The sequence below is a fragment of the Tamandua tetradactyla genome, chromosome 25 (assembly GCF_023851605.1).
Source record: "Tamandua tetradactyla isolate mTamTet1 chromosome 25, mTamTet1.pri, whole genome shotgun sequence".
In the NCBI taxonomy this organism is placed as follows: domain Eukaryota; kingdom Metazoa; phylum Chordata; class Mammalia; order Pilosa; family Myrmecophagidae; genus Tamandua; species Tamandua tetradactyla.
The window spans coordinates 9,818,020-9,834,940 of record NC_135351.1 but is presented as its reverse complement, the minus strand read 5'-3'; the positions used below and the strand labels follow the sequence as shown (position 1 = coordinate 9,834,940).

At 49.3% G+C, this 16,921-nt stretch overlaps 1 protein-coding gene across 9 annotated transcripts in view; it reads right to left on the bottom strand.

Annotated features, from left to right (window-relative positions):
* Nucleotides 1-736: 736 nt before the first annotated feature.
* The window catches only part of RREB1 (ras responsive element binding protein 1), a 189,605-nt gene continuing 173,420 nt past the window's right edge, over nt 737-16,921 (bottom strand). For 7 of the 9 annotated variants that reach the window (XM_077143516.1, XM_077143514.1, XM_077143513.1 and 4 more), the window contains 3 exons: nt 12,808-12,972; nt 6,453-7,343; nt 738-4,873 (listed from right to left, as the gene is read on the bottom strand). In XM_077143516.1, the coding sequence (XP_076999631.1) occupies nt 4,398-4,873; nt 6,453-7,343; nt 12,808-12,972 (1,532 nt within the window). In that variant the 3' untranslated portion in view covers nt 738-4,397. Of the gene's footprint in view, nt 4,874-6,452; nt 7,344-12,807; nt 12,973-16,921 lie in introns of all 9 variants that reach the window. The other 2 variants (XM_077143521.1, XM_077143522.1) reach the window with 2 other exon arrangements.

Here is a 16,921-nt window from a genome sequence, read left to right as displayed (position 1 = left end):
CTAACAACTCATAGCGATGTCTTCAGACTGGAGGTGGGAGAGCCAACAGAGAAGCATTTGCTCAATGTCAGGCTTCTTTATAAGTAACAGGCAGAACTTTGAAACTAAATTCAATCTTTTTACCTCCTACTTTTCTCTCAACATTACCTGACTCGGGGGACTGAGTGTGAAATCCCAAAGCAGGTGTTGGGTTGGGCTGAAGGAGTTCCCCACCAGCCCGTCTTCTCCCTGCCTCCCTCCATAAGGGATCGTCCCTTCATTCTTCTGGGTGGGAGCTGTAAAAGTTGTACCTCCCACTTCCCGGAAACAGGGAGGTTTGAGGTCTTGTCTCATGCCTGTTTATGTTGTCTTTAGTTGGAAGTCACCGGTGGCTTTAACACAGGTGAGGACCCCTCATTGGTATCTCATCAAACCAGCCTCGGGGGATTGAGGGAAGGGTGTGCGTGGGGGTGGGAGACGGCAGCTGCAGAGAGGAGGCCACAGAGTAGCCAGGGAAGGGCAAGGTGCTGCAACTCTGGTCCTGCTGCAACCTGGCTCACAGATGTGTAGTACGAACATCACATTTAAGCATTATCTTCCATTAATTAACCCTGAAGCCAACTCCCCTTCAGAGTAGGTTGATGAGAACCTACCTATTTGGATGATAAAAGACTTAGCCCATTTGCCCCCTTACAATGAACAGATGTCCCCAAACATGGGTCTTGACACTGTCACTGCCCTGAGCCTTGGGGTGGCTGTCCTGCTGGCCCTCTCCTGGCTCAGCACGCCTGCCTGCACAGATTTTGCATAACCTGGGTGCCCCTCCACCAGGTGGTCACTCAATTGCTTATACCTGGGTTGGGGAGGAGGCAAAGGCAAAGTGAACTTCTCAGGTGTTGTCTCCTTGAAAATATAATTCCTGTATTCTTTAGCTGTTGCTGAAATGTCACTGGGAGACGTTCCTGTCTAGCCCTCCCGGCCGGGCCCCTGCCATCTGCCTGCTTGGGCACTTGGGGCTGGCCCGCATGCCCAGAAAGAAATCAACCCCTGGGCAGGCCCTGCAATGAAGCATCTAGTTCTGAAGTTCTGATGGTGGTCATATACTTCTGTAAATTTCCATTCTCTGCCAACACAGTCTCTGTGACTGCAGCCAAGAGGGAAAGGCCCATTTTTTAAAGATGTCACCTTGGCTACAGAGCTTCTGAGGCACTGAGATACCCCTGCAGACAGCCAACAGACCCGGTGCTCCCCCAGCGTCGTCCAGCACAAAGCACCTGTCTGCAGACAGGCGGCGGGCGAGATGACGGCGAGTCATACAACAGCCAAGGCACTGGCCAACCTGTACTTTTTGAAATATAACGTTTTATTGCTTAGATGGTTTGATACAGAACAGCTTTTCTTTTAATTTTGAATTTGGAAGTACTATACAACTGAATACTAAGAGGAACAAAGTACCAAAACCAAACTTGTGATTCTCTGTTCATGTGGCATAAACCAGTTTTGTACATAACATGTAGCAGCAGTTTTTAAAGTTCCCTTTAGAAAAATACGAAATTCTACACATTTATTATCGTTTCCTGTTTAATGCATGGGCTGAAATCACTAGGATTAACTTCCTTCTTGAAGAAAGAGAGGAGAGGAAAGAGACAGAGGGTCAGAAAATAGGATGCAGTTCTGAAACTGGCTTCTGACTGTCACGTGGCTTCCCCAGCGCTATTTGGAAAACAGCCTTTCAGGGGCTCTTTGTTTTGCTTTCACAGTCAAGTTTAATGTAGTGATTGAATCTCAGTACTATGTCCATTTATCAAGGAGGAAAAAAGAAAAACTTGCACCTCAAAAAACTTTTCAGATGATCCATATATATATATACTTTTTTTTTTTTGTAAAAGCCCTGAGAGAAGGAAAAAGAGAATCAAACAAAATGTATAGAAACAAATTAGCTGGACATGCAAACTAAGCTATGATTCACCCAGAGTTTAAAACGAATCACAAATTTCACAGTTTAATACTGGGGAGGGGAAGAACAACAAACGAATAATACATTTCTCAACCTCGCTAATAAAATGTGGCAAGACCTTATCGACTACGAAGGTACAGATCAAGGCTAAGTAAAGCTTTAAATCAATAGTGATTATTGCGCGTTGCAGGCCCAGCTGCGGTGCCGGGAGCTGATTTGCTGCTACATCTCTTCGCCGCGGAGAATTTAGCCATGGCTTCTCCCCCCACAATATCATGAGTTTTAGTGTGGAGAGTTGCAAAGGAGAACCAAAGCACAAGGAAACCCCAAATAATAATAAGGAAAATAACAATAACAATAATAAAAAAAAAACCCTAAAACAAAACCAAGGGATGTATGAACCGGTTTTAACTAAGCCACCCTCGCTTGGCTGACTTCCACAAGGGGTCACTGGTTCTGGCGTGCACTTGAGAGAAAATAAAACCTCGTTTTTTAAACTGGCTCATACATCCCTAATACAGTTAAAAATCATATATACCTCAACCTTTTTTTTCCTTTTGCAGGCAGAGATAGCACTTTTCAATCTCTTAAGAGTCCGCATCTTCCTTTGAAGTCTGGGTGGTTGGACATCAGCCTCCAGAAATTGGCAGAGGACTGGGGTGTGTCTATGTGTGCACAAGTTTAGGTAAAAGAGGATCACCCAGAGGCAACCCCCCCCACCACCAAGGCAGGGATCCTGGGAGGGGAAATGAGGGGCGGGGGCCTGCCTCCTTGCAGGGGAAGGCAGAGAGAGTGTCTGAGTGGTGGAACAGCACTGGAAATCCCTGGCAGCACGATGGCTCCGGCGTCCTAGAGGTCTTGGCCATAGGACAGGGTGCTGAACACAAGCTCAGCTACAGTAGGATATCTCTCTCTTCTCACTGCTGGCAGTTACAGTGAGGGAATTCTAGTGCCTGCATAGGATCCTCAGACAAAAAAAAAAAAAAATCCCACCTTTCTGCATCCAGGTGGATTTCAGGTTTCCTAAAAGAAGCTAAGAAACAACAAGTTTATTTATCTTCCAGCATCAACCCCAGATTGCAGGAAGGCAAATAGAAATCTCTTTCCTTAATCTTGCATTTGTAGTTTTATCACCAGTAGTAGTAGTACTTCCTCGCCTTGCAAATGACAGTAGCACACGTGGGTAAAAGCTTGTTTACTGGGAAGACTGAGAACACCTTGCCTGTGAGGAACAGATGGCATCACTTCCCCGCTCAGATGCAGGCACGGACCCAGACGCTCTGCCTTCCCAGATGCCTCCTCCCTGCACGCCCCCCTTCTCCCCCTGAGCTGCACCTCTGCTGGGCTGGGAAGGGCCGTCCAGTGGCCTCCGTTGGATTCTCCAGTCATGGAAGAAAGGCTGGTCTGAGTACAGTAGAAGAGCTGCTGCCCGAGAGGGCTGGTGGGGGTGTGGGTGGAGGTGCAGGTTTCCCAGGACCAGGACCAGGGCTGCCCCCATTTGTTTCTGCTAGCTGCAGAGACTAACAAACTGATGAAATAAAAATAAAAATAATATTATTAAGAATACATATATCGAAAGGGTGTGGGGGAGAGAATGCAACTCTATGAACAGCTGTGCCTATCTTTCCATAGGTTAAGTTGCCCAGGTAACTCTTCTCTGTCAGGTTGAGAATGAACGTCTTGAAATGGAAACAGTAAAACCATTTCTAGCGCTGAAAGGGTGGAGACGTGTACGAGGTTGAAGCTAGGATCTTTCCCGGTTTGGGCTTGAACCAAATTTGAAACCTTCATCAACCACATCCTGCAATAACCTTGGGCCAGAATACAGCTTCACCACTTAATGGACAGGAAAAGAAAAGGGAGGGGGAGAAGAAAAAGGTCTCTTTGAGAAATTAGCATTTTAGCCATATTTCCTCTGGTCGTTTACATGGAATTCACATAATTTTCTTCCAGTTATTGGCTATGGGTATCCCAGGGCATTTCTGTTGTTGTTTTGTTTTTTTCTCCTGTTTCCAGCTCACAGAACAAAAAGTACAATCACAGATTCACAAGCTCACGCACACCGATACAAAAGATAACATTAATGCTTAAATGAAAATGTCCTCTCCAAGTAATTCATTAAAATCTTTGTTTTGTTTTCTTTTTTTTTTTTTAAAAAAAGTCATTTTGGAAAAACAAAACAAAACAAAAAATTCTGACACCAAAGCATCTGGTAGAGTAGTTAAGGCACTCGGATCAGTCCGCTCTTTAGTCTCTCGCGTGGTTACGCTGTAAGGCTATGGCACTGAAGGCAAGGCTGGCATGCTCCGGCTCTCTGTTTCCACGCGCGCTCTCTCTCTCTCTCTCTCTCACTCTCACTCCCTGACAGCTGAAGGGCACTGAGGAAACCTCGTGAAATACAGGTTCGGGACACTTTGCTCTGCTGGCTTCTGTCCATGTGCTGGAGTGACAGGCCACACCGTCATTCCATTCCCGAGAGCTGCGAGGCACTGCTGGCAGTGCCCAGGACAGGGTGGGCAAGCCTCTTGCTAGGTGGCTCTGGAAGGTCTTGCCCGAAGGCCACAGTCTTCTCCTGGTCAGAGGGGCTCTGAGACACCCGGTCCTTGGGGCCAGCAATGGGCGCCACTTTCGGGGCGCCCTTGCCGGACTCGGCCTGGCAGACGGCGCCCGTCCGCCCCAGGCTCTCCCTCCGGCTCCGCGTGCTCGCCACGTGGTTGCTGATGCCCCGGGCCGGCTCAGCCTCGCTCTCTGACACAGGCGTGTGGCCACTGTGGGTGGACTCGTTCTCGCTGTCCTCTTCGCCCTTCTCGTCCTTGTCACTGTCCTTCCCGAGGTGTCTGGCGTGCTTGGCCTTCTGGTGGATGCGCTGGTGGCGGACCAGACTGTGCTTCAAGGTGAAGGTCCGCTCGCAGGTCTGACATTTGTACGGCCGTTCCCCTGGAGCGACAGGAGAAAGAAGTCACGTCCCCGCAACGTGAGGTCACGGATGCCACCCATACTAGAGCTACGCGAGTGTGGGGGCCATAGGAGCAGATGAAGAAAGGGCATAGGTGCTGGCAAGTAGTTGGTGGCAGGGGTTTGGGACTCACTCCACTTGGGGGAAACCCCCGTATTTGTCTGATCTGGCAACCTGGGAAAGCAGGGATCAAAGGGGTCAGGTTTTGCTCTCTTCCTTTAATTGCTAACCTATGCTTTTTACATACGGATGCAGGAAATCAGAGCCTCGAAAGGGAAAGCCCCAGGAGACATCTGGGTATCTATCAGAGCCTGGGAAAGAATCATATGGGAAAGGCTGCATCTCCCACAGGGGCAGGCCCCATCTTCACAGGCTCTGACAAAACGTGCGCTCACAGAAGTACTTCCTGGGGCAAAGGCAGAAGACAGTCCCCTCTGTGTTCTGATACGGAACAGCTGTGGCTTCTCCCTCTTGTGCAAACACCGAGTTGTGAGCAGCTGAAAATACCACTTGTCAGGGGCTCTCTCTGTTGAGAGCCAAACCCCACCGTCCTTCCATCTCCCTGAGCACAGACTACAATTCTGGCCCGAGCTGCCCACGCACAAGGTTGGCGCAAGTGTGTGGGTGAGCCTGGGCGTGCAGCAATGAGGGAGGGAAGCTGAGACTGGAATGTGGAGCCTGTTTATTTTGGGGGGTGGTGGTGGTAGAAAAGGATGTTTCTATCTTTTGGCTTCATGAGTAAGGACACTGAAATTTCTTTCTTTCTGCCAAAAGGATCCCTATTGGAGCCTGTCCTCTTGGCTCTGTGGGTGGTGGGACCCCAAGGGGAATGAGGACGCGTGCTCTGAGACACAGGCCCTCTGCAGCCCCATGCTGGGGAGGCGGCCAGGTGAGGGCCTGCTGATGCAAAGCCAAGGAGGGACAGTCCCTCAGTGGCTGTGGGTCTACAGCAGTTTCCCACTGGGATAGATATGGGTGTCTTCCCAACAGAGGCAGGGACACCGTGACTCCCAGCATGCCTCCCAGTCCAAACCCCACAGCTCTTTCCTGGGGTTGTGCCTGGGGCTAGCTAGGGTGAGACAATGCAGCCCCCAAAGCTCCACACCCAGGGTTCTTCCACATGCTTCCACCTGCTTGTGGGACCTGCAAGCAAACCTTCACCCTGAAGCACAGTCTGGTCCACCACCAGCACACCCACCAGTAAGCCAAGCACACCAAACACCACAGGAAAGACAGTGACAGGGGACAGGCAGGGCTGACACTGTTTTCATTCTACAGCTGGGGAAACTGAGGCTCAGGAGCCGAATCTATGAAACCATCCCTGTATGACTGCGAGGAGCTCTGTGCTGCTTGGGTACTACGAGATACACCAATTAAGAGGTGTGTCTCACCTGGGCTGAAAGGACACGTACAGACGTAGCTGGGTCAGACAGAAGGGGCTTCCGGTGACTGCCTCCCCCCCCCCATGCCCCACCCCCAACTTGGTCAGCAGCTCCTGCAGTAAGGCTCCGGGTCCGCCCACCCCCACCCCAGTGCGATGCCTGGGCCACCCCCTTTTACCTGTGTGTGACCTCATATGCCGGGTCAGGTCCTGCAGAGACCAGAACCGCTTGTTGCAGACGCTGCAGACCTTTTTCCTCTTATCCGCCTTGCTGGCCACACTTTTGGGGGAGTCTGTCTTTGGTTTCTTGTCGTCATCGCTCTTCTCAGAGGACTTTCTGTCGGCCGCCCCCTCCCCGTCAGAGAGGCCCTCTGCCTCCTCGCTCTGCCTCTCCGCCAGAGCGGAGGCTTCCCCAGAGGATGGGTCCCCAGCGCCCGGGGCTGGCTCCGCCTCCACGGGAGCCTCCGGGGGCTTCTCCTCCTCCACCTGCGCCTCCGAGTCCTCCTCCTCGTCGTCGTCCTGGGGCTCTGGTCCCTGCGCCCCCGCAGCCCGGCCCTCTGCATCTGGGGTAGGCACGCGCTCCACCCGCTGCGCCTCCCGGCCATGGGCCTTCCTGTGGCGGCTCAGCGTGCCTGCGAACTTGAACCTCTTGCCGCAGACTTCACAGGCGTGCGTCTGCTCTGGCTGGGAAGGGTCGCTGCCGCCCCCCGCCCCTGCGGCGCCCTCGGCCAGCTTGAAGTCCATCAGCTTGCTGGCGAAGTCCAGGTCCAGACTCTGGTTGCTGACAGCGTCGTCCTCGGGGTCCCGGGCATCTGCGTGTCTCTCCTCCCCGCTGTTCTTCTCCTCCGGCTCGGGCTGTTCCTTGGCCTCCTCCTCTTCCTGGTGCACGGGGGAGGCTGTCCCTGCATCCTCCTCCTCGTCCTCCTCCTCCTCTCCGTCCTCCCCAGGGAGGTCTTCCCGGGGCTGGCGGGGCCCAGGGACCTCCTCTGGTGATGGAGGCTCTTTCTCCTGGGAGGTGAGGTCCAGCAGGTCGCTGCCCACGGCTGAGGTCTCTGCGTCCGAGGGGCTCTCTGTGTGACAAGCACAAAGGAAGAAGGGTCTGAGATGGGTGGCCGCCAAACGCACCCTGTTCCAGGGAGCCCATGGTGTCTTCAGGCTGGACCCACTCCCAGAGCCAGTCAGGGAGTCTCTCACCCCAAATCCTTGCCACCTCTGGAGGGCCACGAGGAGTTTGAAGAGTTAAGAAAGGGCCTGTGCCTACACCCAGGCTGACTCTGCAGGGCTGGTCATGCCCAAGAGCCCCTCCCCTCCCACTGGATCACCTGCAAACCACCATTGCTCCCCAGGATAATTCCCCCCCCCCCCCCCCGGTCCTACCCCAGAAGGTACAGGGACTCAGGGCAGTGCAGAGAGCAGAGAGCCGGGGCATTCCAGAGGCTCGCAGCACCAGGCAGGTTGAGTAAGCTGAGTTGTAAAAGTTATTTTCCCAGTGCAGAGAGATTGCACAAACATGCAGCATACAAAGGAGCACCCCCACCCATCCTAAATAATCCCAAACCCCAAACCCAGGACCTGATGACAGCTTCAAAGGAAATGACCCAATGCATGGGTTCTGTGTCTCTACAGTACACACACTTCCTGGCCCGACAGCTAACTTCCAGATAAAGAATTTAGAAGCGACAAGGAGACACATGCACGTCGTGGGCTGTTCTAGCTATAGTTAGTACCCTGAGCAGGTGGTAAGGACGTTTCAGACAGAAGAGCCCCCTTTTATGCCAGACAGGGTAAGGGGTGGAAGGAGGTGGGTGGCGTAAGAGGGGAAGGGGCTGTGGTATGTTGTGTGGTGCAAGGGGAGCTGGAGGCATCCTCTGACGCTGACTTCCCGTCCCCACCTGCTCCTCTCTGTCCACTCTCCAGAGCCAAACTAACCACAGAAAAGTCCACCATAGCTTTTAATGACCGTCTACAGGAACGACACTCTGGTGACATCGGCCACAATGAATAGGTGACAGTATTTATCAACCAGCACAGTCTTCTTTTGATTAATAACTGTTTATCACATACTCCGAGAGTGACGTCAAAGCTTGCAGGGACCTGCGTTTTGACCGCGGATCCAACGGCCAATTAATGATTGCAATGACCCAGAAGTTCCTCTGGTCATCAAGAGGATAAAAATGAACTGTTTCCTAGCACAAGCATAAGACACACAGCTTTTAATGTTCTAGCTCTCTGACCGCAGTTCTCGAGGCAGCAGTATGTCTCGATGGGGCATTCTCTGTCTGGACCAGCATGTCTCTGTCATCCCCCTCCCACGACACCACAGACTCGATCGTTTGCCGTCCAGTCACCCAGGACAGGGGTGCAGGGGGGAGCGCCATCCCTTCCGGGGGCTGCAGAGATGCCCACCTACCCTTTACCCTGGCGGGGGGGGGGGGCCCTTCCAGGTTTACCTACAACTGTTTACCTGGCACGTCCCCATGTCTTATTTCATTTGCTTTATTCTGAGTGTACCTTTAGGCAGCTACTGTTTGGGTGTCTTGAGAGGCTTCAGAAGGAGACAGAAGCTCTAGTATGAACAGGAGATTTTGGAAAATAGATGGTTTTTGGAAATGATCCAAAAGCTGAAGACTATGAACCCTGAGATATATACACACTGACATCTCGGTCACGCTCCAAGGAAAAACGAGAGGCTCATTTGCTAGAGTATTTCAATAGGGAGTATCTACAGAAAGAATTCTGGTACCAATTCTACAATAAATAAGTACAAATACCTCAGTTCCATATATGTTGGCCTGTGGGCATTTTTATATATATATATATATAAAGACAATCTATAGTTACCACCATGTTGTGTCTGTATATACTAGGCTTTCTCGTAATCAACATTTTTTCACCCAAGAACATGGATTCCCTTTCATTTTAATCTTAGTGAAATATATTTTAACATGAAAAACCTTGAAAAAAAATCATCATAAATTATAAAACCAAGTCCAAGTACACATCCTAAGGCTCCCTTTGGCTCAGTCTCGTTCGAAGGCCCTTGGTCAGCATGGAAAGTTCTCCCTAAATGCAGTGAAAGGCTAACCTGATTTCCTTCTGAGAACAAGAGAGAGAGTGGCTAGGCTCACCAAACCTCCACTAGAGGGGAGTGTGTTTTAGCAGGGCAGCCCATAACCTTCAAGTTTTAAGCAATTCAAACCACTTTTTATTAGTGCTTGTTGTGGACAACAGACTTAATCTCTTCACATTTCATTCACTTATAATGCAGGTTCTGCTGGGACCCTCACCCTCGTCAAGACACAATTCCGAATGCAGACAGCTGAGTGGATCCCACTTATAAAAAAAGCCAGGCTGCCTTGCGAACATGAATTACTTGTCCGATCCCACAGGTCCCTGATGCCTGCTTTAGACATCTAAAGAATTTACCCAGGAAGGCTGAAAGAATCCTGACTGCACTGGGGGGCGGGGAGGGGGGGTGATAAACCTACAGCTGTTCCTCAAGGAAGACAGAAATTTTCATTGTCATTTCAACAATTTACCATCTATCTGTCACTTCCGAGAAAGGCAACATCACTTAACTAAATAATGACCCTGATGCCGCACGGTACCTCTGGAGGGAAGCCCGCACTGCCTGCACTTTCCCTAACAGGTCGGAGTGCTGGAATGCGGGTCCTCGTGGCGCATCCACACTGGGTTGGGGAGGGCAACCTGGCCGTCCTTGAGGGGGAACAAGGGTTTCAAAACCTCTCAGCGCTTACACTGATGGAAGAAGCCCACGCAAAGGTGCTGTATGCACACACGCGTTATCTGAGATAGAACCAGGAGCTTTCCCCAAGGGCAACTCGGCCACTGTCCCTATCTTCCCATAGAGAGGGAATTTATAGTTGAATTTGGAACATTCGATATGCCACTTTTCAGTTAGAATTTCCCCCCCACTGTAGTAGTTTTTAACATTCTTAGAGGGGAACATCGAAGGTATATTTTTAGAAAGGACCTTAGGTGATTGAAAAAGTGAGACACACAGTATACAATACATGTTTAGGGATTTTAACAAAACAATGTAAACAGACAATCCCAGAAAACCCTTGAGAACTTCCCTGGTTACTTCCTTCATTTTTTTTTTTTTCAGTACGTTTTATTTATGCAATAAAATGGTCTAGATACACCTTTATCTTAAATCTTACCACTTCATTGCACTCTAATTACAGTATCTTTTTTCAGAAGGTTTTACAAAAATAATAAATGTATAAATTCACTTTCCATTCTATTCTGTTGCCTTCAAGCATTATTCCACTGGCAAGAAAATCCTTAAGAAGGCAAAATAATGTTGGTGATATTGGCATTCTCCATTCACAAATAATTTTACTGAGATGTCTTTATTGTTTATTAAAAGCTGGGTATTTGAGGGTGTTCTAGTTTGCTCTGATTCTTTTTTTAAAAAATTTATTTATTAGGGAAGTTATGGGTTTACAGTATTCCCATATGCCACTCTATTATCAACAACTTGCATTGGTGTGGAACATTTGTTAAAACTGGATGATTGCATTTTTGCTTCGTTTTTTAATGGTCTTCCCCCATAGCCTCACTTTTATCTTCTTGGGAGGGAGCCTCGAACAAAACCTTCACCCTCCATCACCCTTAACTGGTTAAAACCCTCCTTGAAATCAATGGGCTCTACCTTCCTGCCGCCCTCCCTCTAACTCAGTCCTCTTCCCCCATGAACTGTGGCCACAATTAAACCAAACTTGTATTTTCTCTTTGCCTGGTTTCACATTACAACTTCGGGTGACTTCTTCAAACGCTTGCTTTGTCCTTTAAAGAGAACCTGTACAATTTCTGGGGCAGGGTGAGGGTGGGGGAGGACTTTAGAATTGGATATACAGGTCTCGTAACTGCAAACTTAGAAAATAAAAGGAACCCACAATGTAAAACTTGGTACCAAACCCAACCTAACACTACACATTCTGAGCTGAAGCCTCCGTTTTTTTGCATTCCACCTGTATGATTAAGATGCTGAATGCAAAATGTACAACCAACACACATGGCTGTCACGCTTAAGGGTTTTTCCAACTTGGAAAAACAAGTGTTCCCATGAAATACCTTAATCATGAGCTGCTTCCCCTTCTTCAGAACTGGTACAGGCAGAATCACTTAGCTGCTTCCTAAACCAGGCTGAGACAGAATGTTCTAGGCCAACAGGTAATGTGAATAGCATTTGATCGCTTGCAGTGAGCATCGCTGTGGGTTTCCTGTAGGCTGACCAAAGCCTGGCACCATATCCATGGGAACCCTAACCTCTCTCTACTCAAAAGGTGCCTGGCAATTTATGTGGAATGGGAGCTGGCAGGCAGAGCAGCTATAATTTTATACCTTCGAGGGTCTCAATCAACAGCACCTCCAAATCTGTTGTGCTAGGGCTGGGTAGGAGGTGTGCAGGAAAGGCCAAAGAGGACACTTTTCCCCCGTGAAGCCTGCCACTCCTCTTCCTTCCACTGGGGGCCTGGAAGTGCCCCCCATTTAGATGCACTCTCTCCTACCATCCCCAGCACACATGCCTCCCCCAGCAGATCTCCCATAGGAACACAGCTCCCCACCTCACACCACCCTACCCCAATCAAGGAAGAAAATCCAGCACGCCAGAAGCCACAGGACAAAATTCCAACCCTCAACAGACATTTCCAGGGGAATCTCCTCGGCTTTAAGCAATGGTGAAATGTCAAAGCTTTCAAGTTCTGCAGAACAGAGTCCAATACCTGGAATATGGTTACTGACCAATAACCAACTAGTCATGTGTCTAAGTGACCCAGAGAAGGCCTTGGGTCTTTGTTGTTTTGTTTGCTTTTGGGGGGTGGGGAAGAAGCCCAGTGACTGGAGATGATGGAATGCACTGAACAGGAGACATAGATAAATAGAGAAGTGGGGGTGGGGTGGGGGTGGGCAAGGGAAGGCAGCAGAAGATGTACTGGGCAGTTAATTGCTCTGTAGGGGGCTGGAGGCAAGAAGCGTGTAACAGCACATGAGAATAATACCCTGATTCAAGTCAAGCAGAAATGTGATTAAAGGAAGGGCATGCAGAGTGGTTTTTCAAACAAGAAAGTATTATGCCAGGAAGAGAGTTGTCACAAAGAAAAACAATACCAATAGGTACCACCAGCTGGAACTGCATACCCTCCCTCCTGTCCCACCTCCCAGGAGGGGCCCCAAATCCTAGAGAAGACCTGTACTGGGACGGTGACAGATTTCCTCTGGCAGCTCAGAAAAGTAATCAAGGGGCCCCAGGACCATTTCCCAAATCTCCTGGGCTTCTGGCTAATGAGACAGTCTGGCTGCTAAGCCCAGGCAGATCTGACCCGGGGTCATCCCCCAAAGCCTCGACGGGGCCCCTCTTTCTGGACAAGGGTCTCTGATACCCATGAAGCCCCACCCCAACTTGACAGCTGGGTTTCTCTACACCCCTTCACCAAGTGTACACGAAGGACCCTGTCTCTCTCTCTCTCTCTCTTTCTTTCCTGCTCGGTAACCTGAAGGCACTACCTGGGCTATCATGAGATCCAACATCACTGTCTTTTGCCTGGGGGATAAGCCCGTTTCTTCTCAGGGAACAGTTGGTAACTCCATGTTTGCGCAACTGGTGGCGTTCACAGTTAGATTTGGTAGAAAAGAAGGCATCGCATTTTTGACAAGGGAAGGGCTTCTGACCTGAAGCAGGAGAAAAATATAAGTTTATCTGGCTTTCTAATGAAATGAAAAGTACAAGTCGCGCTGATTTATTTTCCTGGGATTATCGACATTGGCTCCCCCCCTCCTCCCACCCACCCCCTTTTAAGAAAATAAACAAAATACATTTTAAGAAAAATACTGAGAAGGCTGACAACTAAAATGAACATTTTTCCTTATCCTGAGTGGAATGGAGGGTTAGGCTTTATCTTCAAAATACTAACAGGACTTTAACAATGAAACCAAGATTAATAGGTTTAAAGCAAAACAATAATATCATAAGAAAAAATATGTTAAATCACAACAACAAATTAAAAGTATGGGAAGGGACTGTAGAGCACGGCAAGAAGACACCTATGATGGTTCAAAACCAGAAGACCTTTCATAACAGTCTCTATGGTGAGGAAACTCAGCTGCTGGGGGAGCGCGATGGGACGGAGAGACACGCGAGGGCCCTCCTGGAGGTACCTGGGGCCTCAGAGGCCATGTCAAGGACAGCTCCTCCTGCCCAGACAGGCCTAGCTCCCCACAAGAGGAGGACCCACCAGTCCTGGCTCCGACTTTCCAGGACTCATCCTCTCCTACTTGCTGAGCTGTCCAGCAGAGACCCCTGCCCAGGATTGCCGGGGACCTCCGCAGATGCAGAGAAGAAGAGCTTCTCATAACTCAACAGGGTCTTTGTCCCCTTGCTCTCCAGCCCTGGTTGGTAGTAAATAAAGTGACCAGCAGACGACTAAGATGTACTCCATCAAGACATGTGCTTCAAGGGAAGCCTCCGAGCCAGCTCCTGGTCCACCACAGGGGACGGAGCTGGTGCTGAATACTGCCCTTATGCTCTCCCTTCCACTCTCTTGCCGTTCCCTAAACTCCCTAAAGAGGGAAAAGGGAAGACAGAGCAATGGTCCACCTTCTACCCCACCCTCCCCCAGGAGCTATCTGGCTCGGTTTACGTATCCTCTCCTTTTATTTGGATTTCTTTTGTACTGTAAACACTGTGTTTCAAAATGCAGGCAAAGGGCCTGTGCCATTTGCCCTGTGTTTGCTCTGACGGATGAGGGAAAAGGAAAGAACAAGGAAGGGCAGAGTGTGGATAAGAAGGATGGATGGTGGTGGGTGGCAAGCAGAGACGAGAAGGGCTTCGGGACGGAGAAGATGCACCATGGGACTCTCCTTTTCTTCCCCAATACTAAGGCCACAGGCCCCACTATGACAGGCAGGAAGGTTTACCGTCTTAGCAAACATCAACAAGCTGCAGCCCGGTACAGCTCATGACTGTACCAAGGACTGCCACCAGCAGACACGCAAGTCAGGGGCTTAAAACACAAATCACGAGGCCTTCAGCTTTACCGCTGGGGCAATATCAACCACCCCTGTCCTAGTTTAGGTGCATAGCTGGATGGACAGTGCGGGCCTGTTGCCAGAGGGCTCAGCCCAAAGGGGCCACTGGTTTTCGCAGGGGATGGACTAAGGCTGCTGCCTTGCACATTTCCAGGTGCCACACGACATCTTCGCTGAAACAGATGCCCTGCCACAGTGGGCCAGGGGGTAGTCACCAAAGAAAAGAGGGAGTTTTTCCCTCCCTGAGCTAAGAACCTTTCAAGACAGTGCTTCCAAATCAGCTGCCGAGTTTTTAAAAAATATAACTGTTGGGAACAATCAGCAACCCCGAGAATCAGAACCCCAAGGAGGGCGCTCTGGCATGCATGCTTTGGAGAGACTCCACGTGGACACCTGTGGCACAGCATGGTTAACTGACACGGTTTCCTTTCCAAAGTTCAGTACGTGTTTGCTGAATTCATAAAAACACGTGAAAAAGGAAAAGAAAATCACACTTTTGTAGGAAGACTAGTTGTATTTTGATGCCACTGGTGCATCTTTCAAATTCCTTCCTGTGCTTCATTAGGTACTGAACATGTCATTTAATATTATTCAGGCCCCATTTTAACTAAGAAAAAGATAATTTTCCTTCAATATTTTATTGTTCAAAGGCAACCTCACACTTTTTCTGAGTAATGCAAGGCTGAAGGTAGAGAGCTGGGCAGAGAGGAAAACAAGTCAGAAATGATGATGCCATGACTCCTGATTTCAATGAAAATAACTGGTTTCTTCTCACTTTCATCTATATGGGTTACTCTGTAGTGGTCACAATTGTAAATGCTTCACTTAGACAGTTGGTTTGGGCAGCCTGGCAGATGTCCCATGATGGATATTAATATTAATGCTAAATTCAAAGAAACAATCAAATGACAAGAGAGTAATGTATCAACAGTGATGGTTCCCAAGTGACACCAGCAAGAAGGCCATTACAAATTCACACTACAAGTTGGCATCTGGCTGAATCAGCCTTTCTTTTAAAATAGCATTGTGTTCTCTGGATTGCATGGACATGAGAAAACATTAGGCCTTTTAGTATTTTATAATAGTACAGGTTTAAAAAACAAAACCAAACCTGTTGACTGTAACTTATCTAGAGAGAGAAACAAATCATTTTATTTATTCCATTAACTGCCACAAATTACAGCTTTAGCAGAGGCTTTTCTTTTTTTCGCATGGACTGGCACTGGGAATTGACCCGGGTCTCCAGCATGGCAGGCAAGAACTCTGCCACCATTGCCCGCCCATGGGGAGTGTTTTTAAAAGTACCTAAACCACAGGCCACCTTTTCTCTATCTCCCCTGACCCCCTGCCATGCGAGCTAAAAACCGACACCAGTCAATTTTCATTCTCTCAGAACCGTCAAGAAATGAAGGAAATTTTATATCAAACTTTATTATCTGGCAGGTACTAGGGGCAAAAGAGAGTGGGATGTGAACAGTAAGAATAAGTCTGTTGACTAGATAATGATTTTGGCCATCAAGTTGACTAGCAAAAGATTAATAAGGCAGAGGTGATCAAATGTTTTTAAAGTTCTGATCATTTTTCAGAGGAAACTGTGCTGGCACTGATGATGGCAAACCATGAATGGCCTTTTACCTCTGTTAGATTAAAATTGGGATGGCCTGGCAGGCACCACTAGACTTCCCTCTCCGCCCCCTGCCCACCCCTGTAGCAAAGGCTTCTCCTGCCCTTGGAGAGGGCATGGAGGGCCAGGTTCAATGGGTCCCAGAAGCCACCTAGGAAAGTTAAAAGTAGTGCTGCCCACACTTAACGTTTCAAAGTCTTAGCTGATTTGAACTCTGATGCTTGTGGCTTGAAAGCTCAGGGCAGGGAGAAGGGAAAGAAGAGAGCCCCAAGCTGGCAAGAGAAAGGGTGTGAAAACAAACTGTGAGAAAAAGTGAACAAGCCAGGAGCCCTGGAAGGTCAGAGCAGGAAGGGATCTCGGGCTCTCCACCCTTTCACTGCTCCACGAGGACAGGGTAAGAGGCAAGGAGGAAGGCATGAGGACGGAGGCTCTGGACTGGTTCCGTTGCCTGGCACCCTACCCTCCACCTGGGGCCTGAAAACACCCGGATACTCAGGAGGGGGACAAAAAGGAACAGGGTACAGTTCTCTCCTCAAGTGTTGATGGTATTAGGGCAGAGAAAGGTAAGGAATCAGGAAGAGTACCCGACTGGCAGGAAGCTGCGGGGGGCCGGGGGAAGGCAGGAGGAGGGAGTGGAAGGAGGAAACTTGGCTGGGGGTGGAGAGTGGCCAGGGGATGTGAAAAATGACAAGGGCCGGCCAGCTTCCTCATTAGAACACAATTCCTGGAACCTGAGCCATAGAGGGAGAAATGGTTGCCACTGTGTGCTCTTTGCCCTTGGCAGGCAGGTGAAGCCTTAGGTGGACATGTGACATTTGGTCTACCTACAGCTGCCCACTTGGGGGTGGGGTGGAGGGCCTGTCTGGGAGACAAAGGCAAGACATAATTCTGTGCACTTTCTGGGAGGTCAGATGAAGGGCAATTCTTTACCTGTCCTCCCAGTATAAAGACATTTACCTTACTTTACAT